At 27.7% G+C, this 27074-nt stretch overlaps 3 protein-coding genes across 17 annotated transcripts in view; 2 read left to right on the top strand and 1 right to left on the bottom strand.

Annotated features, from left to right (window-relative positions):
- The window catches only part of RhoGEF4 (Rho guanine nucleotide exchange factor 4), a 54092-nt gene extending 47310 nt beyond the window's left edge, over positions 1–6782 (top strand). The window contains exons 9-10 of the mRNA XM_075373936.1: positions 2389–2493; positions 6308–6782. Of these exons, the coding sequence (XP_075230051.1) occupies positions 2389–2490 (102 nt within the window). The 3' untranslated portion in view covers positions 2491–2493; positions 6308–6782. The remainder of the gene's footprint in view (positions 1–2388; positions 2494–6307) is intronic.
- LOC142329380 (uncharacterized protein F13E9.13, mitochondrial) lies at positions 3636–24228 on the bottom strand. Its single transcript, XM_075373937.1, has 7 exons — positions 23992–24228; positions 20595–20677; positions 19640–19780; positions 15821–16020; positions 10433–10560; positions 5039–5159; positions 3636–3850 (listed from the first exon to the last, which is right to left on the bottom strand). The coding sequence occupies exons 1-7, from the start codon at positions 24065–24067 to the stop codon at positions 3787–3789; spliced, it is 813 nt and encodes a 270-aa protein (XP_075230052.1). The 5' UTR covers positions 24068–24228; the 3' UTR covers positions 3636–3786.
- Positions 23806–27074, top strand: part of LOC142329377 (putative aarF domain-containing protein kinase 5) — a 314333-nt gene continuing 311064 nt past the window's right edge. For all 15 annotated transcript variants that reach the window (XM_075373933.1, XM_075373932.1, XM_075373930.1 and 12 more), the window contains exon 1: positions 23806–23948. The gene's annotated coding sequence lies outside the window, so the exon portion shown is untranslated. The remainder of the gene's footprint in view (positions 23949–27074) is intronic.

Below are 27074 nucleotides of genomic sequence, written 5' to 3'. Positions count from 1 at the left end.
TACAAAGTAAAAGAAGTATTGTGATCACAAAAAATTCCAGATTCTAGCAGAAGTATCTATTTTGACCATCCCTAAATCCATTTTGACTTGTTTCAGCGTGATGTCTGTATGTACATATGTACGTATGTATCTCGCATAACTGGAAAACAATTAGCCATAGAATGTTGAAATTTTATATTTAAGGATGGTTCTGACATCTAGTAGTGCACCTCTCCTTTTGATTGCAATCGACTGAACCAAAAGTGTGCAAAAAAGCCCAAAATCAAAAAAAAAATTGTATTTTGGACTTTGTCTTAACTGCAGTAATAATCCGCATTGGGAGCTTTTCAATTATATATCATAAGTGATAATTATTTTCATTGGTTCTAGAGTTATAGTCAAATGAAATTTTAATTAATGAAATATTTGGTTCTTACAAGGGAATGACACATCGGTTCAAATCAGATTTCATATACAAATTTTTTTTTTTTTAACTTTTTTCTTAATGTAAAATTATTGATTTATTAATATTATTAATCTGCGATTGTAAAAAAAGTTTTACAATAAATAATAATTCAATAATAAAAAAAATATATCTGAAAAAATCAGAAGTTATTAGTGGAATAAAATTTTATGTACTTTTCATTTTAATTCAAACATTTTTACAGAAGTTAATAATAATTAATAAATCAATATATTTCAATTTAAAAAAATAAATAAAAAGAAATATACATATATGAACTCGAATTCGAACCAATATGTACATGGTTACAGATCCTACACATTCTCATTTACACCATATAACTACTTCAGAGATGTGAAACAAAATTATTATATAAACTAATATAAAATGCTGTTACAGACACCACAAAAAAAATGTGATGCCATGTGGTGTCCAACACAATACAATTGTGTAACTTTCCACTTTATTAAAGAATTGGAGGATCACTTTCAAATGAAATAAGTTTAAACGAAGTGCAGCAAAAAAATTTTATATGTAATTTAACAGGCGTACAAGAAGTCACGTGGTGTCCACATTGACTTTTTTATATGAAAAAAATAACCCATTAAATTTTATATAAATACTCCCTAACAACAAAAAGAGGAAAATTATTCTAAATAATTATGTAAATACATCACCCCATGAAGTAAATAAAGTAAAATGGAACAAACTTGTGCTGGTAATAAACTATAACACTACTTAATTTATCAATTGATATAATTCATTGGAAACAAGTATTAAAGGTTTAGTAGTAAACAATAAAAAAAAATATGTCCTCTGTTTTATCATTTATAAATTTATTTCAAAAATATCATTTATATAATAACAAATCCAGAAAGAGAGGAAACTACAGATAAATTCACTTAAAACTTGCGATAAAAGAAAAATTTATTTACACAGTAGCAGGCTTACAGTGTAAATGCCCTCGTACAGTTACTAGATGAATGATAAATGAATTTTGTATTGTGTAAAAAATTCCATGCTGGCCAGGATTCAAACCCTGGACCTCTAGATGAATACCAAGACACTACCACTCTGCCTCGGAGATCAACAGAGTGGTAATATATTAAATGTAATTTATTATTACATAATATTTTTGATTTTGTTTTCTAAATATATTTATTTATGAAAAGTTTAATTTAGTATAATTTTATGTCTTTGTTTTCATTTTCAATTATACTGAATTCAGTTAGCTTGTAAAGAATAAACAAATTTTATTTTGTGTTAGTGATTTCATCATGTTTCTACTGAGTCATCCCTTGTATCAGTGCCAATTCACAGTCACATCTCTTGTATCAGTGCTGATTCATAACGCAGCTGTATATATATTCAACAATAATTATTACTCATATTAGTTGCCATATAATTCCACCAGTTGGTCTAGTGGTGAATGCATCTTGGCAAATCACCTGATTTGGAAGCCGAGGTTCCAGCATTCAAGTCCTAGTAAAGACAGTTACTTCCTAAAGTAACTGCCTTTACTAGGAGGACTTTTCCCCTAGAAGGAATGAATCATAGTAAACAGTTAGTATCAATGTCATTCTGTAATGTAATACCATATTAATCACACTGGTCACTCCTCCAAATTATCCTACTTCCAAAAATTTTACAAATCTTAACAGAAAAAATAAATTGTTTTAACAAACTTCATTTTTGAGTAACAGTTATTAAAAAAATAAAGCTCTTAGGGCAAATTTTGAGGTCATAGCTGACTTCAGCATCAAATAATTCAAAACTGTAATCCAGAATGATATATAACAAAACTCTTACAGACTATGAATCAGTATTTTATTCATTTTAGCTATGAATAAATAGTTGATTTAATAAAAATAAATTAATATTTACATGAAATTTGTTTGAATCTAATCGTAAATAATTTATTTTATTCATCGTGTAAATTTTTTCAGATTTTGGTTGAAATAAAGCATGATTCGCAAAATAATATAAAAGACTGTTACTTCGGCTCCGTTACAAGATTACTAATGAAAGTTAAAAGTTACTGGTTTTGAGAGGTAATCCAGATCTTCCTTTATATATCTGAATAAATTTTTTTGTTTTTTTTTCGATTATTGTATTCAGTGAAAGAGCTATCCAATTGATTTGCTTGAGGTAAGAAGTACTGCAGGTTGTCACATTCAATTTATTGAATCTGCTACAGAAGTCTACAAACTACATTAATTTTCAGTATTAGATGATTGTGCATATTTTTTTAGACAGCCTGACTAATACGTCACTTCATTTTGTTTACAACAGGATATTTCTTACACTGAATGCAGTATATATGAATTTAATTTGTTATTTTTGTATTGTTTAGTTCACAATTATTAACACTTTCAGGGATGATGCCTGGATGTCACATAAATGCAGTTTTTTAGTTCAACAGTATATGACACCCATATAATGTGCATGTGCTGTGTTTGCCTATTTGCTACTTGAATACAAATTTTTTTAAGTATTTCATTCTTTTTTAGTCCATTGCTAATACCACTTCAGAAATTCATTCCATTTTATAGACAGTTATGATGGTGGTTTGAAATCTCAATACAAACACCATTACTACCAATCTCTGTCCCGACTGCTATGACTGTGTACATTTATTTTTATTAGCTAGTTTGTAAGTTTGTATTAGTTAGTGTTAGTAATATTTGTGATGTAGTGGATAATTTGACCACTAATTAAAAAAAAAACGAGTTTCAAAAATGTGTGAAGACACATTTCTGCTAATGACTGACTCATTAAGCAGACACACAGAAATTACTGTCATTTCTGTGACCACCATTTCTAAGTATTGATAGCACTGCAGCTCATCACTTTAATATATATATTCCAACTTCAGCAATAAAATTAATGCTTCCAGAGAATGAAAGTCTGCTCTGGTGGAGATTTGAAAGAAAATTGAAAAAAGATTTTTTTTTAGAGTTAAAGTTTCTTTTTCTCACTGAACCAAGAAAAAACTGTAATTAATAAAAAAAATAAGTTATTTCTTCTTTTTTAAATATTAATAAACTTAAATTTATGTAAGTTATCTATGTATCATAAGGAAACATTCTTTTTAAATTGAAAAAGAGGTACATTTTCAATAAATAGCAAATAAACTCCTAGAAAATATAAGCATTATTAAATATAAGCTTTAAAGATCAAGTCTCCAGCTTTTATTTCATATACGATCCATTTATTTAAGAGATAAAATAGTTTTAACTTAATTTAAAAAATAAAAAATCCCAGTATACAATATAAAACCATTTGGTTTATTTATAAACCGTATTCATTCATTACTCTTAAAAGTGTGGATAATGAATTTTTCATTAAAATTTATTTACTTTTTCCATAAAATCCTTAACACGCGTTTCACAAACTTCATTCTCCCATCTGAAATTAAATGTAAAAAAAAGAAATTAATTTACTCAAACTCAGATAGCAGTATATTTTTAATGCATATATTTAGATTGTATGGGTTGTAGTTCTGACAGAAAATAAAAGAAACATTGAATATACATAAAACAATTATAAATATAATTTTTTCAGTTTATTAATACAAACACAAATCTCAAATTATAAATACCTTTGAATTGTAAAATAACGATAAATAATGCAACTTGTTATATCATAACCAAAATAAACTAACATGCCTCATTAACATAACACAATTTCTAATTAACTCAGTAATATCTAGTTTATTTTCACTTATGTAAATAGTCATTCTTTGATAATTATTAATGTGAAGTACTGAAAATTATTTTACCATTATTGTTAAGATTCTTCATGGTGTGTTGTTCATTTAACATAATTTATTAGTCGAGGGGTGTCACTAGTGCCCCCTTTGGCAAGTATGACAATTTGACAGAGAAGCGGCGATGCTACTTCTACAATCTTTAAAATAGGGTTTTGTGTCATCTTCCGTACCTTCAAATTGATTTTATTAAATAAATAAGAATGATTATGTTTAAAAATCTTGAATAAAAATGCAATCTTATGCGCAAAACAGTTTTTTGATTATCATTCTTGTTTTTTTTTTGTTTTTTTTTTTTTTTTATTGAAGTGTATCAAAGTCCCTCAGTAACTACTCTAAAAATATTCCAACTTCAGAAGTGGTCAAACCGAGATCAGTTGATCCCTGACCAGTTAAGAACGACAACCAATTTTCATCAAATTTTAACATGCATAACTAAATTAAATTTCACTGAAACTGAAATAGTAGTTTGGAGATTTTTGAGTCTCAAAATTTTATACATAGGCATATGTATATATATCCTGTCAAGTATTTTTCATGTGTTATTTAATATATATATATATATATATATATATTGAACACTGTTCATGCATACAACAACCACACTTTTCAAAACAGAAATTTGCCTCCAAATTTATTTTCAAATTAGTGATTATTCTTTTTATTTACATATACTTTTCTATATTTGTTGTTATAATCTGTAAACAAGTTGCTTGCCTAATTATTTCCTTTATATTCTTTAATTTAAAATAAATTAGTAAAGTAAAGAAGAATAGAGTATGTGTGTGTGTGTGTGTGTGTTTGTGTTCAGTAACAAGTATTATTACCTTTCATGTTTCTTGAAATATGTTCCAATTATTAATCCATCAGCTCCAAGATATTCATTTACGTTATCTATTGTTACACCAGATCCTACTAATACTGGAATATTAACACTCTTCTTTACAGCTGCAATAGTATAGACAATAATTGTGTAATTATATTGTAAAATAATGAAATATTTAGTAATCTGCAAATATTGATTTTTTTTTGTAGAAGACTAATTAAAATATAATACACATAATTCAATAAAATTATGTGTAGCAAAAGATACAGTTAGAAAAGATAAGAAACTTTTCTACAAGGTAGGTGCTCTTTTGAAATGTATCCACAATGTCCAGTTAAATAAATTGCATATAAATAATTTTAAATTGAATATAATATTTCAAATTGTAAAACTTATTTGACTGTGGAAAATTAATGAATGGTCAATTACATTTTCAGTTCTACCAGTTTAAAAATTTTTTATTCTGAAATTCTCTTTGGTTATCAATTAGCTTATTTATTTTTTATATTTATGCATTTTCCCAATTACTTTATTGTTTTGGCTATATTATTAATTTTTATTTTGATATTATTTTCTATGTCTTGTAATGTAAACTGTAAAACTTAAATATGTTATGGTGGTTTTACAATTAATATTAATTAAAATCATATTTTACTTTATAAATATCACTTATATAGAATTTATTGCAATCCTCTGGGTTATATTGTAACAATTGTTTAATCGTAAATTTTAGATTTAAATACAATGTTTTATTTTTATCAATAATATTAATTTTTTTTCAAACTGAAAATTATTCGGACATACTATCTGTCTGATCGTTTATAAAGATATTGATGGATTCCATGAAATCACTGCTTAAGTGAGAACATTTAGTTATTTTTATTATTATAAATGGAATTAAATTTATGAACTATTAAAAAGCACTATTTTCTCCAAAGAGAGAATTATATTTTCTTTAATGAAACTGCATTCATTCTATTATAGTTATTTACTAATTTTATTTATTTAAAATTACTAAAATTTTGGAAGTTTGATTATAAATATAAAAATTGTTCTCTATAAATATTCATGAAATCTATTGTAGCTACAAAACAATATTCAGAAAGCTTCACATTTTCTGTTAGATCTATTTTTAAACAGGATATAATATTTATTTCAAGATAGCAGCTGTGTGAATGTAGATGACTAAAATTATTTAATAAAGTTAAAATTAATTAATAACAAAGTCAAACATTTTGTAATATTAATAATGGTTTATTTATGATTTCAGTACTTATTTTTACAAAAGTATCTTCGTTTTAAACCAACAGTATTAGTATTCAATATTATAACTGAATCACTTTTCAAGTTGACCGGTTCAATTTATTAAGAAAAGGTATTTATTATTTTACATAATACTGAAGTAGACAATTTACATAACAACTAGAGATCTTTCAACATCATTTAAAACAAGTATACGTAAAGCATTTAGAATATTATATTAATATATAATGGTATAAAACTACTCTTAGATATAATTTTGAAATCAATTTTTTATAATAAGGTAAAAATTCCTTAAAGTTTTTTTAGCTAGTGTAAAATATTGTAAATAAGTTAATTTTGTAAATTACTATTTTTATAAAAGTTTTGAGTTTTGGTTGTGCCAAGTGTTTGTGCTTATGTTAGTAGTAAAATATTATTGTTCCTTTTTTATTAAATAGTGACAATTTATTAATATATCTGAACAAACAGGAAGAATTAATCATCGCTTTGTTCTCCTAATCATGCAATTCACAAATTGTGTAAAATATTTAATTTATAACTTTTTTACAGCTTTTATAATGTAAAACTGTGAGCATTAATTTAAATATGTTTAAAATAGATGTTACGTGACTTAATCAAATTAATTATTCTTATTTACAATTTATATAGTATTACTTATTATTTACTATTTTGCCCTATTCATATACAATATTCCACTCTACAATAATTTTTTTATTTTATTTTTATCTTAATTATTTATTTTATTTACACTAACTTATGATCTGGAGTACAGTATGAATACTTTATGGAAGTTACAGATAAAGATATTTCATTTTCATTACTTTCTATTATAATTTTACTCTATGATAGTAATATGAACCTTTTTTATAAAGAATACCTAATAAAGGTATAAAGAATACTAATGCTAAATCTGTAATTATTACATTTTAATTTCGCACTACGACTATTGACATTTTCTAATATTAGCAATTATTACAATTTTTTTTTAACGTTTTATATTAATACTTCATAAAATAATAATAAAGTATTTTCCACACTGTGGAAATAACATAATGCATAACAATTTTTTTTGTATTCTCACGTACTTAACCATCACAGGACCACACAGAAACATAGTGGTAGATTCCTTCAACTAAGCATGCCCTCTTCTGATATACTCTTTAAGTTTCAAGAAAATTAGTAAATTTTTAAAGGTCAAGTTTGAGCAGAGGGCAAAATCTTCCCTTTTGAAATGTTCCAGGCCTTTAATGTTGGTTTTATTTATATTTTAATCAATATCTCATACTAATTTTCTTATTCCCATGATGAAAAGTAATAATTTTGAATTGCGGTATAAGAAATAAGTGGAAACTTTTCAACAAGAGTGTAAAACATTCCAACATAATGAATTCATCAATATTACAGAGTAATTCCTTATATATGTTTTCCCTTCCTGTATTACATATTGACAATTTTTTATGCAATGTTGATTCAATATTATCGTAAAATTCCTTAATTTGTCAAAGAACTTTTCACTAGCATATTTTTGTGGTAAAAAATTGAACAGTAACTCTCACTTCGCAAACCACAGGATTTTAAATTTTATTGTTTCTAAAAAGCTTCCGATCATAAAAATTCACAGTATATTACTTACAAGCAACATACGATTGACAAACAAGTTACTGAGACTGAGGCTTCAATTGCTTACTTGCAAGTTAATTTTTGCACAAATTTGTCTCTATTTTCCACACAGGACTATTTTGTACAGTACAGGAATTTTTTTCTTATTATGACATTAGATATGCTTAGAAGATGTACTTTAATTAGGATTATAAAATGGATGAAGTGATAGGTAAAAGTTACAGATCCTTGCCAAAAATCAAACTCAAGACAAGGTTTTTAGCAAGTTTTTTTAATGGTTGCTAATCATTACACCAACTGGCTAGTAATTAAGTTTATGTGCAGTACATTATAAAGTAAACTATTATTGTAGAACCAAGGGAATACAAGTCCTCTTTTTATAATATTACTATGTAGCAGTTCAATTATATCAATAAAAATTGTTTTGAAAATACTTATATTACTGTTCTACTTTACATAAAGCCTAATCTTAAGAGTTAGTTTTTATTTTTTTGTTATGATTTAAAGTACAGCACCATACATTTCCTTTTCAGTGTTCACATTTTACAGGAATCCAACTGCCCCACAAATAAGGAGGTTTTACTATATCATGTTTTTTGTTTTCCCCATTAAAGATATTTTGAATAAATCAGTAATATTATGTTCTTTAAGTGTAGTCTCATTCGTGAATTAAAAAAAAAGAAGAAATATACGTATATATATATATATATATATATATATATATATATATATATTTAAAGCTAATCACTACCTAAATGATAAAATGCAGCAAATTAACAAATATTTCAACATTCACTGTCAATTAATGAGTGAATTAAAAATGTAGCAGTTAATGTAAAAATAATTTTCATTACCTACCATTTACTTCAGCTACATCAGCTGGCTTCCCAGTAGCGGTGCCTGTTACAATAACTCCATCGCTTAAAAAGAATACTAATGCTAAATCTGTAATTATTACATTTTAATTTCGCACTACGACTATTGACATTTTCTAATATTAGCAATTATTACAATTTTTTTTTTAACGTTTTATATTAATACTTCATAAAATAATAATAAAGTATTTTCCACACTGTGGAAATAACATAATGCATAACAAATTTTTTTGTATTCTCACGTACTTAACCATCACAGGACCATACAGAAACATAGTGGTAGATTCCTTCAACTAAGCATGCCCTCTTCTGATATACTCTTTAAGTTTCAAGAAAATTAGTAAATTTTTAAAGGTCAAGTTTGAGCAGAGGGCAAAATCTTCCCTTTTGAAATGTTCCAGGCCTTTAATGTTGGTTTTATTTATATTTTAATCAATATCTCATACTAATTTTCTTATTCCCATGATGAAAAGTAATAATTTTGAATTGCGGTATAAGAAATAAGTGGAAACTTTTCAACAAGAGTGTAAAACATTCCAACATAATGAATTCATCAATATTACAGAGTAATTCCTTATATATGTTTTCCCTTCCTGTATTACATATTGACAATTTTTTATGCAATGTTGATTCAATATTATCGTAAAATTCCTTAATTTGTCAAAGAACTTTTCACTAGCATATTTTTGTGGTAAAAAATTGAACAGTAACTCTCACTTCGCAAACCACAGGATTTTAAATTTTATTGTTTCTAAAAAGCTTCCGATCATAAAAATTCACAGTATATTACTTACAAGCAACATACGATTGACAAACAAGTTACTGAGACTGAGGCTTCAATTGCTTACTTGCAAGTTAATTTTTGCACAAATTTGTCTCTATTTTCCACACAGGACTATTTTGTACAGTACAGGAATTTTTTTCTTATTATGACATTAGATATGCTTAGAAGATGTACTTTAATTAGGATTATAAAATGGATGAAGTGATAGGTAAAAGTTACAGATCCTTGCCAAAAATCAAACTCAAGACAAGGTTTTTAGCAAGTTTTTTTAATGGTTGCTAATCATTACACCAACTGGCTAGTAATTAAGTTTATGTGCAGTACATTATAAAGTAAACTATTATTGTAGAACCAAGGGAATACAAGTCCTCTTTTTATAATATTACTATGTAGCAGTTCAATTATATCAATAAAAATTGTTTTGAAAATACTTATATTACTGTTCTACTTTACATAAAGCCTAATCTTAAGAGTTAGTTTTTATTTTTTTGTTATGATTTAAAGTACAGCACCATACATTTCCTTTTCAGTGTTCACATTTTACAGGAATCCAACTGCCCCACAAATAAGGAGGTTTTACTATATCATGTTTTTTGTTTTCCCCATTAAAGATATTTTGAATAAATCAGTAATATTATGTTCTTTAAGTGTAGTCTCATTCGTGAATTAAAAAAAAAGAAGAAATATACGTATATATATATATATATATATATATATATATATATATATTTAAAGCTAATCACTACCTAAATGATAAAATGCAGCAAATTAACAAATATTTCAACATTCACTGTCAATTAATGAGTGAATTAAAAATGTAGCAGTTAATGTAAAAATAATTTTCATTACCTACCATTTACTTCAGCTACATCAGCTGGCTTCCCAGTAGCGGTGCCTGTTACAATAACTCCATCGCTTAAAAAGAATTCGGCAGCATGTGCTGTTTCTTCTAAACTTATATCATTTGTTAATGCATGCGCACTGTAATTGATTCATAATTTTCATTATTATTATTATTTACTTAAATGATAAAATAAATCCTTATTTGTATTAATATTCATTTCCTAATGTCCTTCACAGATTATTTCAGTAAATAGAAATATGGTATAATAAAATAAAATTAATTAATTTTTAAAAATAAAAGAATCCCTTTTCCTGGTGTAACTCAGATCACAGATTCAGTTAAAATAGTTACTGTATGGCATGTGGGTCTGTGTATAAGATGAGTGTAGATTCTGTTTATGGGATAAAAAAAAGTCTAGTTAAGTCTTATGGATTTGAAAAGTATCATAAATAATATGATGTGGCTTAGACAACATTTTTTGAAGCAATTTAGAATATAACGCAAAACATGATTTTTTCCCAAAGAAATGAACACTCTTTCTGTTAATAAGATTGAATGCTTGTGTTTATAACAAAAAAAAAAGATTTTAAGGTGTGAGCTATGTTATCTCTTAATACTGAATACATCATATAAACAATTTTTTTTAACATTAACATTTTTAAACAACCTGTAGGTAGAGGGATATAATGCTGAATGAAGTAAATAATTGTTGGAAGATGTGTGTGTATCTGTTTACAACTTTGTCGACTATTTTTTCAAATTACAAGTAAAACATTTATATAGAACCAATTTTTCAGATCTGTAAACCTGAAAGTAAAACATTAAAGATTAATCGGCTTGAGTTTAATGACAAATAAAAATAAGAATGCATTAATTTGTTCCCACAAAAATGCCAATTTTAAAACTGGCATTTTTCTTAATCCCTACTTACTTTGTGTATTTTTCATTGTGGAGTTATAAATAAATATAGTTTAATATAAAGAAATACATTTGATTTTAATGAATCAGTTTTTTGTATAAGTTATAACCATACTGAGAAGTAGTGAATCGACAGGTTTTGCTAATATAAACAAAACTAAGTTTATGCCGAATAAGGTGGCAAATTGCATCTCTTAAAACATGAATTTTTTATAACACCTGGAACGTTTCAATAATTTGTTTATGATACAATGTATAATTAGTAAAAAGAATATAACTTTTTTGATTACTTACTTACTTGTATTATTAATTACAAAAAAAGTTACTTTTTTACTTCCTTGTATGAAGTTAAGAAAATATTACGATCGCGAAAAGTTTTGGTTTTCAGATTTCAACAGAAATATCCATTTTGACTAGTTTCGGCATGACGTATGAATGTATCTCACATAACTCAAAAACGATTAGCCGACGGATATTGAAATTCTGAATTTAGGACTGTTGTAACATCTAGTTGTGCACCTCCCCTTTTGATTGCAATTGACTGAACCAAAAGTGTCCAAAAAAGCCCATAACCCCCAAAAATTTGGATTTTTTCTTAACTGCAGTAATAATCCCTCACTGAGAACTTTTCAATGATATATCATAAATGGTACTTATTTTCATTGGTTCCATCTGCTTTTCTTTTTCTTTAACTTTTTTTTAATTTAAATATATTGATTTATTAATCATTCACCCATGATTGTAAAAAAGTTTGACAATAAATAATAATTCAATAAAAAAAAAGATGAAAAAAAATCAGAAGTTATTAGTGAAATAAATTTTATGTACTTTTAAAAATGTGTAAATGTAATTTATTAGGCATTATTACATATGTGTATATGTGATAGATTTGGTGAAACATTTGAAAATTATCATTTAGAATCGTATTATTTTTGAATTTTCTAGTTTAATTTCCATTTAATTTTATTTAATTATTCTGGAATTTCTGTTTAATTTTACCTAAAGTTAACTACAGAGTGACTGAAAAATGGACCCTCACAAGAACAACATATATACTGAGGCACACATGCCCAATCTTTAATAAATTGCAAAAAATTCTTATCTTTTAGTTCACTACTTCTCTGATATTGTCGGACAGTATTCTCCCTAAGTCTGAGTTGATCATCATCTCATTTGTTTTTTGTTGCCAGTCATTTAATTGCTCTTTGGTTTTCTATAATTCTTCTGAACTTAATTTGTGTACGCATTCTCTAGTTTTCAAATTTTCTCTCTTTATATTCATCATCCTCCCTTAATCTTTTTATTCTTTCCTTGGTCTTAACGTTTTCTTCCTCTTTATATTTATCATCTTCTCTTAATTTTTTTATTCTTCCCTTGTTCATAACATTTTTTCCTCTTCATATTCATCTTCTTTTGTTTATTTTTGAGATATATTTCATCATGTTATATTTCTTTTTCATTATTTATTATTCACCAAATAATCCATTAATAAAAACTGAATATTTTAAACCGTAAGGTCAAACTTAACATTTGTAACCAGTATATAGGAGTTCACTAAATGGAATAGTTTAATTATTATTAACTTTTATTTATACAACACACCAGAAATCTAAAACTTTTGTTCATCAACAACCCACTAAGGTACAAATAATACTGATCTAGTAATATGAGCTATAAAGGGACTTTTAATCTATCCTAATATTTCATGTAAGATTGTTCAATTAATAATTGTATAAATATTTTATGTTAATAAGAACTAATATTTCAGCAATTGTGTAACTGTCCACTTTATTAAAGAATTGGAGGATCATATCTCACTTTCAAATAAATAAGTTTAAATGAAGTGCAGCGAAAATGTGTATACGTAATTTAATAGGCGTACAAGGAAGTCATGTGATGTCCACATCTGATTTTTGTTTCATCATTTATTTCAACTTAACAGTTATCCTTTTTTCCTCTAGTATAAGTACTGATAAGTATTACATGAACACTAATGGCTCATATTAAAACCTGAATAGTCTGATTCCACTAAAAAAAAACAAAATACTGGAATCGGATGAAAAGATATGAAATTCATATATTTTAGACGTCTCTGGATAACTCATGCAGCTTTCCTGAGTTGAGCCAAACCACTGTGTCCTTTTTCATATAATTATCTGTAGTTTGTTTTATTCATAGATCACAGATCAGGACATGTAGTTAATTAAAATGTAATCCCTAATAGCATTCTATTGTTAAGGATCAAGAATCCATTAATGTTAAAATATAACTGGTTTGGCTCCCCTACAAACGATCAACTTCCTGCATGTGATGAATAGAGCAGAGCACTGGTCTTTTCTTATACTCAAAATTAAAATACAGTAAAACTCCCCAATATCGGACATGGCTCAGGAACAACAATCTGTCTGTTTATAGGTGTCCACTATTCAGAAAAATGCAAATACGGAATTTTGTTATTACACAGAAAAAAAGTACTTTAAAATAGAACAACGGTGATACGTATTTATTTCATGCAAATTAATTGCTAATTAAAATTACTAAAAATTCATTTTTTTTTATTGTTTTTCCAAAACTAAAATACTGTCCTCTATGTTCATACTAAAATAAAAATAAAAAAAATACTGCACTATTGTAATCTATCAATAGAATGGAGAAGAAATAACTGTACCTTACTAAAATGGAATAAAAAGCAATGTACGCTACAAAAATATTAATCACAGAAGCTATAGTGTACAATATTAACAAAACGTTTATGAAAAATAATGTAAAAATCAAATACTGATATGTACAATGTATTTATACATAGATATAGCTATCTTTTTGTTTTTTTAGCTAAGTCCTGGCACATATTTTTTTCAATAAGGACTGTATTTCTGATAATTGTTTTTGTAAGGAATATTGGCTTAATTTTCTAACCTCCTCTGTTATTTCCTTACTTATGATGGTAAATCCAAGTTCATCTTGGATTCATTTATGAAGTAATTACTTCCATATTCATTTTGGAAGTAATCAAGTCTGAGGCAGCAACAAGATCACGGATGTCAATCGATACGTCCTCTATGTTGAGCACATCTCAATATTCATGCACTCTTTGTAGTTTCTAAACAGTTCAATAAGTTCTTGTAATTCATTCTGTTTCACAGAATTTTCATTTGGTTCAGTAAGGTTTTCAATGTCAGAATTGAAATTATTTGTGTAACTTAATAACTTCACTGTTTAACTTAATATAATAAGTACTGTAACATCTTTTTCCTGTACTGAATTTTAAAGTTCTGAATGATTGATAAAATAAAATTATCATCGTCCTGGAACTGCATCTATTTTGCCATTTGTTACTGTAATTTTTGTTATACTGCAACAAAAATATTACACTTATTCAATGTACAGAATACACTTCCACATAACTGAGACAAATCACTCTGAATGATGAATTGATTGAAATTGTAACATCAATGTCTAGGCGGGAATTGATGCAATTAACAATAGATAAACAAATTAGTCACACTGATTATAAAATAAAACAAGAAAAATTACAATTTTTATTCCTGCTGTCCGTTTTTCAAAACTGATTGAACACCTTTATAGGTAAATTCATCGTCTGCATCTTTTGTTTAGAAGGTTACTATTGAAAATTGTCTTATCCATTAATAGCACTATATAACTGCCGGGGAAAATAAAAGTGTATAATAATGAGAGAAGTCCTTTATTGGGAAGTGTTCATTAAAGAAGGTTTCACAGTATCATTCTACTTTCAGAACAATTAATTATAACTTACAAGTATGCATTTGCAACAATTTTGTTTTAGTTTAAGATTGTATAAAAATTATTTACATGTAAAATATGTGTTTTATACATTAAAACATTTGTGATATCTTTTTAAATAATTTTTGGATGAATGACAGCTAAATATAGATGATAGGTATGAAGTAATGTTAAAATAAGAAACTAATCTAGAAGAGAAATGTATGCACTCACATGAAAGTATCTTGACTGCTGCCTATTGTTAAACGGTTAAATAATTTTTAATTACCACAATTAGTACTTAGTAGAGACTTGTCCTATTAAAAATATAACAATATTACAATTTATTTATTTTTTTGTAATTCTTATTATTAATCCAATACCCACTTAGATTGTTTTAATCTAAATACTCGTACATATAACTGTTTTCCTGAACTATTATTATAACTTTTCTGTAAGTTACTTTTTTATTATTTTTACTTAAAGAAAAATGTAAGGAAAACCTAAAATTATTATAAGTTGTAATTCATTCATTTGTATAATGGATAAAACACTGATGAAATAACATTCAGTGTACGAGTAGTTAGTTTGTTTTGATAAATAACTTAACATGTTTATCCAAAGAAAAGACCACCTTAAAGTAAAATTTTATTTCAAAAGAAATTTCAAACCAAATATAAGTTCAGTTGCATCTTTCAATCATAAAATTTACACTGTTTGTTAAATCAACTAATATACCTGTGTTTCTTCTTTACATCAGTAAATATTAAAATGTTTTCTGCTCCAATAGTCTTACGATATCTTAATAATTCACCAGCACATGAATTTGTGAATCCTTCATCTGCAATATGACTGAAAACAAATCCTTCTATGCGTACAAAATCAAGTCCTGAAGATTGTGCTACAGCTATAGCTTCCTTGTTTCCACCTGCTAACACCTTTTTGTTTCAGAAATTTTAGTACACATTTAAATTAAATAAATTTAAAGATTTGCTAACAACTCATTTAACACGTGTAATCAATTATTTTTAACTACTGATCCTGTTTTATGTTCTATTTTTTTCCTGTTATCTAACTTGAAAATTTTGCAAAATCGTTATTTTTTAATTGTTAGCAAATGAGAAATATGATCTTAATTAGGCGAAATCTCAGATTACTGAGAGTGACCTTGCTCTACAGCCTCAACCCCTTGACCTTTTAAGTTGAAAATGTAATTATAAGTAATCTGACAAAGTTTTGTCAAAATCGGTCCAGTAGTTCTGGAGATAAGGTGATTTAGAAGCCAACACCAAACACACATGTACATATGACAGCTGGAAAATTTTCATCCTGCTTTTTTAGGTTTCTTAGGTGTTAAAACATCAAGATATGGTGAAAATCACATATATAAGTGAAAACCAAATTGGACTGATTACAATACTATCCCTTCTAGAGCTACATAGTGCTAGACAGGAAAATAAAAATATGGTGATTGTTGTTGAAGAGTCCATCCAGCAGTAAGGCAGGGAACTTCATTACAGGAAGTAATATGTTGTATCTTAATAATAATCTGTCACAATAAATTTCAACTTGTTCATTGCAGTTAGTTAGTTGAGAAAAGGTGTATTTTATAGTACGTCATTCATTATTGATTACAAACTACTCATCAAATTGAAATTTTGTTTCAAACTGCTAAAGAAATTCATTAGATGTTAAAAATATATGGTGATGCTGCAGTTACCAGTGAAACAGGTGAATACAAGGAGAAAACAGGCATCCTTTAACATCAAAACCCCAAGGGAACTCTGTAAGAGTAAGAAAAATGATTCGATGTCTTACAGTTTGTTCAAAACAAAAAACAACATGTTTACAAATTTCATCGGAGTTGCTTGATTATGCCATTTCAGATCACAGCTTTTTAAGAAATGTCATCATTTAATGGGATATAAAACTTTATTTATGATTACAATCCTGAAACCAAGGTTCAGAATTCTCAATGGAAATAACCCATTTCTCCTCATCCAAAAAAAGTACATCAATCAAGGTGATGCTGGTGAATGTATTTTTTGATCTTGATGGAATTGAGCTTTACTTGCACCTAAGAAATGAATATTATATGGGTTTATTAGCGCATTTAAGAAGCAATATTCATAAAAAATGACCTGAGAAATTTACAAACCTCCATGTACATATTGCTTTTGGTATGACAATTTCTGTCAAATAATAACAGTTGTTCTCATACACCTTACATGCTGGATCTGGCTCCATGTGACTTCTCTGGCTCATCTCCTAAGTCAAAAGGTTGTTTTGAATCAATTCAGGACATAAAGTCAAGAACAGCAGCACAACTGAAGCTTTTTATGAAAGAGGACTTGCAAAAATGGTTCATAAAATGTTAAGAACGACGAGATAAACTACTCAAAGTGAGAGAGAGAGTATTTTGAGGGAAACTTATTTGAATGTGCCTTTTACTCTAATAAATGTGTTTTTTATTAAAAAATTTACCACATTTTTATCTTGTTGTATACTTTAAAATTTGATACCGCATTAACTTTTCAGTAATAAATTAATGCAAAACTAAATACATCTAAAGGTAGTCCTGATAGTTTAAACTAAAACTATTTTATGTAACAGTTGTTATTCAAAGGACAACTAGTAGGTTCAAAGTAACCATCATTCAACTTTATTCCATTGTAGATATTGTTTTATCTCTCTTATATTTAAAACTTACTAACATATTCTACATAGATCTAGCCAATACAAATTTTGAAATGCTGCATGATATGTTATGAGTATTATAAAAAATATAAACAAGGCCTAAATATGATCAGTCATGTTAAAACAAGTTACAGCAGTTTAAAAAACATACAATGCTAATAAAGAATTGACAAAAAATACAGTAATCACCATTTATTTGGAATTTTAATATTAACACATTATATTTTCCCTTTTTCTAATTAATAGTGTTTTTGTATTTTAACAATCCAACTGGAGTAGTTACTATGTACATCCAAACCCCGTAGGGAAAGATACCCTCACACCCTTATGGCGGGAAGACAACTGGAATCACCCTTGTGTGATTCCGGTCACCACACTTCCCCCTCCATTCCAAGTTCTGAGGGGCTTTACTGAAGGTCGTCTTCAGACCCTCTAAGTGATTACATTTCACAGTCATCAGTCGGAATGCCTCGGCAGACATTTACATCAGTAAAAATTATTATCTCAGCCAACACCTTCGCTTTAGGTTTCTTTCAGACAACTTCACTCTTCTTTTCCTACAATATCACCCTCTGAATTAGATAACAGAGTCTGCAGAAGCACGAAGCCCGCGCCTAGTCCAATTTTAATACCAACACTTGTGACTGTAAATGCCTCAACCATCAACTAAGTAACGAGTCGATACAATGCCAAACTCATACTGTTCAGAATATGTTATATGTAACAACAAAATTCAGACTTACATTCCATTACCTGCTATAAATATCATACCTGAAGGCTGCTTTTGGCAAGACAGTGTCACACCTCGCCGCTGCATGGACAAGCATGCCCTCGGTTATTAGAAAACACAATAAAAAACTATCGATTATAAATTCCAAATGCTCGCATAGCCTCCATTTTAAGGAAATACTAGCCAGTCAGGGCTCGCTACACTCGCCCAACTGTCTAGCTAGGGGACTCCACCCCCTGGACACTTGACATGTTTATATCCTCGTGTTTGTAAGTAATCTACTGTTTATAGTACACAACACACTTTATTATACAGTTCCATTTTTTCCTCTAGATGATAGCGCTTCATTCAAAATAAAAATGTGAGCCCATACAACAAACCAATGCACCATCCTTTTTTATTGGAGAGAATGTTTTGATTATGAAAATGTTTAGCTGTGAATATTTTATGATCCAGATATTAATTAATTTCTCGAACCAATTGATAAAATGAGAATATATTGTTTTGCAAGTGTTACAATGAGATTTTAAGCTTAAATTTATTACCATAGTAAAAACTTGTTTTATGAAATGAGTAAAATTTCACTCATTTTTTAAATCCTTTAGACAATTCCTTTCCCTCCCTAGTAATAAATGATTAGATAGCTGTAGTTTAAAATTAATTTTAAAGTAAACTTCCAAATCACATAGTACTGAGTCACCAAGGGACATATTAAATTTTTCAGGTTTTATGGAACATAAAAACTGATATTTTAATGAGGGAAAAAACTGGTATACAATGGTCTCATATTACATTCTTGAATGCCCTATTAAGAGTAAAAACTCATTTAGCTGCTAAGGCTTCAACAGAACAAGTAGAAATGTTTTATGATAACTCCTGAGAGATAATATTTTACAATAAACCAATGGCTGAATTCAACTTGTCTTTGAACTCAGCAGATATTAATGACATAATATTTACAAAATCTCATGATAATAATCCAAATTTTTCATAAAATATTATGTAAATAGCCAGATAGACTCACTAACTTTATAAAAGTACTAATTTTTTGAAAACATAAAAATTGATTTTTCTCAAAATACTGTACGCATATTTTATAAAAGCAAACAAAAACCTGAACAGTTTTTTACCTGTACACCGCATTTTATATCTTTTTGAAGTATATTTCTTACAGTTGAACAAACTTTTGTCATGGAAGATGTTATTTCAGGACCAATAAATGGTGGTTGCATATATGGAATATCATGCATATTTTCTAAAAGTACTGCATCCTGTAATAAAGAAAAAACATCAATTAATAGTGTAATGTGGTGTTCTTTTTAGAGGGTTCTTGGCACCAATCTAATTAACAACTAGTTAATTATAATACAGTAATGACCTTTTAATTTCACTTAAATAATGTAAGAAATATTTTAATTTATAAATTGTTTTGAATATTTTACTAATAATGAAATTATTTCTTTCATACTACACATGAATTTCTGAATTATGTATAATTAATTGTTAGACCCAGAAGTATACATTCAACAATTAACTGAATAAACTTTATCCAGTTAAAATAACTTGTAACTGGATGTTGTATTATGACATAAAATGTAATGAAGTAAAAATAAAAAAAATAATGCCTTATATTTTGTATTGAATGGATTACACTGTCCCATTCATATCCAAGAGATTAAATACACCTTCAAATTAGTTAATCTCCAACATCCATGATCATAGCAGAAAAATAATATCAATCTTTTATACCTGGAGAATTAAAAGAATTACTAAGGATCAACATAATGCCTGTAATGGCAAAAATTACGTCAACTGCCATATTAATAACAAGTTTTATAATAATTTTGCTAATATATATATATATATATTATCAGTTTCATAAATATTAACTTATACAGTAATATATGTTTAAATAAGACAAATAAAAGTTCCATTATAAAGCTGAAATCATACAAGTGTGATGGAATTGATTATAAACATCTGTTAAGTACTATAGCTTTTATAAGAGGTTTACTTAAGAAATATCTTTTAAATGTAATGAATCGTGGATATCAAAATTCAGATTTACTAAGTGTGGATACTTACAACTGAACATTTTTTGTATACCTCTGCTTCAGAACATGCTTTTTCAATTAATTTTTCTACAGAACCTTTATAACACGGTGTTCCTGAAATATAAATTCAATTTTAGTGTCTCATGTGTTATTAAAACTAGACTGGTGTTGATAGTTGTAATGAAACAAGTCAATGTTCCAACATAACTTATTTTGTTTTGACTACCCAGATTCTACAATTAAACAAAGATACAATTCAGTTAACATGATCTTAACAGCAGATCTTTGAAAACTATATTACTTTATAAAACCTGAGAAATGATCAAAATAATGTAATAAAATGACAGTTATTAATAAAAATCTATAAACCTAACAGTTGGAAGCAGCTATGTTTTTTCTACTGAAAAAAGTTATAAATACTTTAGCATCAAACAAAATATTGTAGGTCAAAAGAAATAATACAAGATCTTAAGAATAATCAAACACAACAGCATTAAAAAATAAATTATATGGTACTGTGTAGACAGTCAACTCTAGTAGTACTTGTTCCCATACTAATATCATAATCACCTTGGCAACTGTTTACAGTAATAAAGGTTTATATTGAGTTTCAGCAAGGTAAAGTGACTGTACAATTACTTGAATTGTCAATACCATTCTAATTTTAATGCTACTAAATCATTGTTAGACTAATAAAAATATTTAATGAATAAAAAAATCTCTTACTACAATTTAAAACATTAAAAAGCATAGGAACAAGGGAAGCAATTTTAGCACTCAGATTAATAGTAAAAGGAAGATTAAAGAAAAACAAACCAATAGACATGGCATTTATAGACTTAGAAAAGGCGTTTGATAACATAGACTGGAATAAAATCTTCAGCATTTTAAAGAATTGAGGGTTCAAGGATAGACAAAAGAGCAACTGCTAACATCTACAGGAACCAAACTGTAACAGTAATAATTGAAAAGCATAAGAAAGAAGCAGTAATAAAAAAGAGAGTTAAGACAAGGATTTTCCCTATCCCTGTTACTTTTTAATCTTTACATAGAACTAGCAGTTGAATGAGGTTAAAGAACAATTTAGATGCGGAGTAACAGTGCAAAGTGAAAAGATAAAGATGCTATGATTTGCTGATGATATAGTAATTCTAGCTGAGAGTAAAAAAGATTTAGAAGAAATAATGAAGGGCATGGGGTGAAATATTACACATGAAAATAAATAAGAACAAAATGAAATGTAGTAGAAATAAAGTAGATGGACCTTTGAATATAAAAGTAGGATGAGAAAATATTATGGAGATAGAAGAATTTTTTATTTGGAAGTAGAATTACTAAAGATGGACGAAGCAAGAGCTATATAAAATGTTGAATAGCACCAGCAAATTGAGCTTTCAGTCAGAAATATAATTTGCTTACATCAGGAAAGTATATGTTTGAAATGTAACTTTTTTATGGAAATGAAACTTGGATGATCGGAGTACCTGAGAAGAAAATATTAGAAACTTTTGAAATGTGATGCTGTAGGAGAATGTTAAAAATCAGATGAGCAGATGAAAGTGACAGAGGGGGTGTTGTGGCAAATTGATGAAGAAAGAAGAATTTGGAAAAATATAGCTAAAAGAAGAGGCATCTGCCTTAAGAGACATCTTAAGGCATCCTGAAATAGTTGCTTTGATATTGGAAGGATATGTAAATGGGAAAAATTGTGCAGGCAGGCAATGTTTGGAATATGTAAAACAAATTAAGGATGTAGGGGGAATACTGAAATGAAACAACTGGCCCTAGATAGGGAATCTTGGAGAGCTGCATCAAATCAGTCAAGTGACGGAAGACAAAAAAAGAATTAATACTCTTCAATGAGGAAATATGTATTCAAAGCATGTAAAATGTATAGGCTATTATGATATATTACACAACCTTTTCACATTATGATCATGTGAAATAATTATACTGTTAACTTTGTAATAAAATAAGTATGAATATATTATAAGATAAAAACCTAATATGATTCAGGAAAGGACAAACCGGATAAGCAGTGGATAAAATTTACTCCAGAAAATTACAATACTTGCATACCTATTACAATTACGTACTACATAAACTACTTTCAGATATAGTTTAGCCCATTAATATGCGGCACATGAGCTGTTCTTTTTCTTTAAACCATTACACATGATCCTTATAGAAAGTATCCATAGTCACACATATGTCCACCAGTATCAAAAAAATTATGAACAGTAAAAAGTAATATTTCTTAGTAAATTTATTTCTTCAGACCATACCATGGCCAATAGAATTTTGCCAATAGTACGTGGAGGAATATCCTACACATGTACTAACTACAATAATTTAAAATATGTTTTCCAGAATACATGGTTTAAGGCAGAATTTAATTTAATGTGAAATATTTTTGTTCTTTTATAATTTTAAGTGTGTTCTATTGTATGATTTTTTTTATTAATATTTATAATAACAATAGATTCTTGGAAGATATGTATTGCATACCTTCAATACAAAATGGATTGACTACATAATAGAATGCAAATGTAGAGCTATGTGATATGTGACCATTCTTGAATTTATGAATGAATTTTGTGTTAAATACATGAAATCATGCCCATAAATTTTACTATAAGCAATGCCCCACTGACAACGATGTATAATACTTTGATAAGCACCTTCTATGAGTATTTTACTACATAATTATTAAAAATGAGTTGTCTTGCTGTTATCCAGTTATGTGTACTGCGGGAAAACAGCTTACCTTAGACTGCTTACCCTGTGACTGATGTTTTGTTAAAAAAAATTGGTGACAATTTTAAAAATTACTGTAACTTCAGACAGGAAAAAAATATATATATAATTAAATTATAAATATTTTTCCAGATCATTACTGAAATTGATACAAATGCAAATATTGTTGTTTGTTATTAATTAATGGTCTGAAATTATTTTTAAATGATAATGCTAAGGAGTACTTTTTTAAATTTTATTTTAATATATTCTTTCTCCATTGACATTATAATAATTCTAATGTTAAATCAATTTATAAATAAAACTGAAATATGGCTTGAAGGAAAGAAATTCGTATAATTCTATATTTAAAATAGTTTAAACTGTCAAAAAATATTTAATAAACTTATTTTTAAACAAAATCCAGTAAGTACTACTGATAAAAATTGTTGGACAAGTGAATCGTCATTTTGGCGCTATTCACTGTGCTCTCCCCACTGCTAAAACTAGTCGACCGTATCGTGTCGGATCAGATTCCGCGTTATTTATCAATCTATGTGTAGCTTTTTCATTTAAAAAATGGACATAATTTGATGTGTGATTATGTAGTTTAAAGCTGTAAATGTCCGTAATTAAAATTACTTAAAATGTAAGTATTTAATTTAATTTATTGAAATAAATTAATCAGTTACCTGGTAATGCTCCTATATGTATCATACCGATAATAATGCATTTCTTTTTAGGAAACAACTGTTGAAATCTGAACATTATTAGTAAATGTGATGATTGCAAAACTGCGTATTATTTTGTTACCTGGGGATGTTTGATTTTATTATAAATTTGATGGTGCTACGTGTACTCTTTCACGTTTCTTCCGACAATATGTACAGATTCACAGCGTTGTTTCCACGTGTGTAGCGTAATTGAAGTAACCTAATGTTAATTTATTTTGTAGATGTTACCCATGCATTTATCACATGGCCATATAAATTGTGTTAAGGAATACTTTAAATACTTATTTTAAATGTAGTAATTTTTTTCTATAGGGCTTTTTATTCAGTTATAGTTTTCGTTACGATATATTGAGGTTAATCGTGTTGTTTGAAGAGGGCGTGTCCTTATGTCTTGCCGCTGTAAATAATAAAACCCTGTTATACCTACATTTGCCTTTATTTTTCAAATTGTAACATTGATTTTCCATAAAATTTTTAGCAATCTATTTCATTCAGAATCTGAATACTATCTATTAAAATTAAACTGGTCTATCTATTAAAATTTATGATGGTCGTGTAATTTTTTAAAAGTATATTTTAGTTCATTACTTTACTTAGAATCAATACGATTGAATACTGATTTGGACGCTAATACTTTTAAATTTTAATACAGGGTTTTATATTTTTTTCTTAAGAGGTCCTTTATTTGGAGCTGCACGTGCTTGTTACAGAATATACTTCTCTTTTATTTGTTTGAGGTTATACGTCGTACAAGCTTTTAGACTGGTAGTCGTAGCATTTTTACGTTGTTTTATCTGGTAGTTTTGAATTTTGTTGTGTACATAAAGAGTTTTTTTGTATGTGTTATAATTTCATGATTTTTTTTTATTAATAAATCTTTCCTGTCTACACATTATAAATTTATTTATTATTTTTTGTCATCTCTTTGAAAAAACAATTATTAAAGTTGTGTTTGGAGACAGCTGTGGGGTTGGTGCATATTTGATAGTTTGCCATTACCAATTTATTGAAAGCCCTTTTAAAATGAATATTTTATTCATATCCGAATAAGAACTTGTAAAGATTAAATTTTATTTCGTTATATAATAAATTTCTTGGTGTTAGTTATTTATAATCAAATTGCCCTCTGTTTATTAATTTGTTTTTAATTTAAGAAGTTAAATCTTTATTTCGTTCAAGGATGTACTGCCAAACAACATGCTGCAATTCTTATTGAATTATAAAGATTGAATTATAAACCACTGAAATTGATAGAAAAGCAAATATTGCTGTTGGTTATTAATTAGTGGTCTGAAATTATGTTTAATTAAATGTTATGCCAAGGAGTACTTTTTCAAATGTAATTTTATTTTAAATCTATACTTTCCCCATTGATATTATAACAGTCCTAATATTACAATTTTTCTCAGATTAAGAATAAATTTCATAAGCATTTTCTTTTAAAGTGAACTGTTGTAATTACTTTCACCTTCTTTCTTCATTTATTTCATCTGCCTCGTTTAATTTAGTATGTTAATGGTAGCAATTTATCTTTAGTGGCAAAATATATTTCGGTTTTGTTTTTTTTTATTAGCTAATTTTTATTATTTCATGAACAAAAGTATTTGTTAAGTTTAATTATTGCCATTGGTTAGATTTTAAAAATGTACTGTACAAATGAATTATTATTGGAATTTTATTTCTTTAGCCATTATTTTAGTTTTATATGTACATGTTTCTTTTTTTTTATTATTAACAATTAAGATTTGCCAGTTTCCAAATTTTCTCAGTTGTTAGATGTTTGGATAATTATTTTATTATTTGGATTCTACTGTGACAAAATTAATAACTGAAAAAACTGACATTGCTCTTGGCCAGCCTTTCTTGTTTCAAATTAATTTTATTATTGCCATGGAATTTTAAAATTAATTAATTCATTGATCAATGACACAACATAACTCTATAGTGGAATACTTAAAAAAAAAAAAAGAGTAGGATAAAAATGCAACAGGAGTATATTTATTTTAAGGTAAAAGTAATAAAAACTTTACATTCAAGGGAGAATTAAATATAAATGGTAATTTTTTTTTTTTTGTAAATTTATTGATTATACTATTCACAATTCATACTTTCACCATTTCTCAATAGTTTCCTGCACAATCTGCACACTTTCGCCAACTATTTGGAAGTTTGAACATTCCTTGTTCATAAAAAGATTTGTGGATCAACCAATTGCACATGGACTTTTCGACGTCTTCATTGTTTTTAATTTTTTCCCTCCAAGTGATTCTTTCAAGGGCGCAAACAAAAAATAGTCACAGGGGAGAAATCTGGACTTTAGGAAGGGTGGTTGAACCCACCTGGTTGGTCTAGTGGTTAACACGTCTTCCCAAATCAGCTGATTTGGAAATCGAGAGTTACAGTGTTCAAGTCCTAGTAAAGCCAGTTATTTTTACACGGATTTGAATACTAGATCGTGGATACCGGTGTCCTTTGACAGGTGACAGGTTTTGGCCTTCACCGGGTACTCCTTCCTTTGCCACTCCTTACTTGCCATTTTTGACTGGAGTGTAATAGTGGATCTATATCTCATCACATGTGATGATGTGCCTCAAAAAATCATCCCCTTGCCTAAACTGATTCAGAAGTCTCTCACAGATCTCCAACCTGACCTGTTTTTGATCTTCGGTCAGCAACCTCAGAACCCATCATCGAGCACTAATTTTACTGAAGCTAAGATGATCAGTGATAATGGACTGAGCACTCCCATAGCTGTTACCCACTTCTGACATGATTTCTTCAACAGTGAACCAGCGATAACCTTCGATAAGCTCTTGGAACAGCAAGAATGTGGTCAGCTGTGAGACTTTACCTTAGGTGTCGATCATGACTTTAGTTTTCTACACTTTCTTACCCGTCCTTAAATTGTCTGGCCTTCATATACACTCAGTTCTGGTAGCATCCCCAAAATGTACCTTTAAATGAATTCCCACAAGTTTAACACCTTCATTAGTTAAAAACATTACGATTATATGTTTTGCAACAAATGATGGAACCTCTTG

This window comes from Lycorma delicatula, chromosome 8 (genome assembly GCF_047948215.1).
Source record: "Lycorma delicatula isolate Av1 chromosome 8, ASM4794821v1, whole genome shotgun sequence".
NCBI classification, from domain to species: domain Eukaryota; kingdom Metazoa; phylum Arthropoda; class Insecta; order Hemiptera; family Fulgoridae; genus Lycorma; species Lycorma delicatula.
The sequence above is the reverse complement of the archived record's forward strand: the minus strand, read 5'-3'. Positions and strand labels throughout refer to the sequence as shown.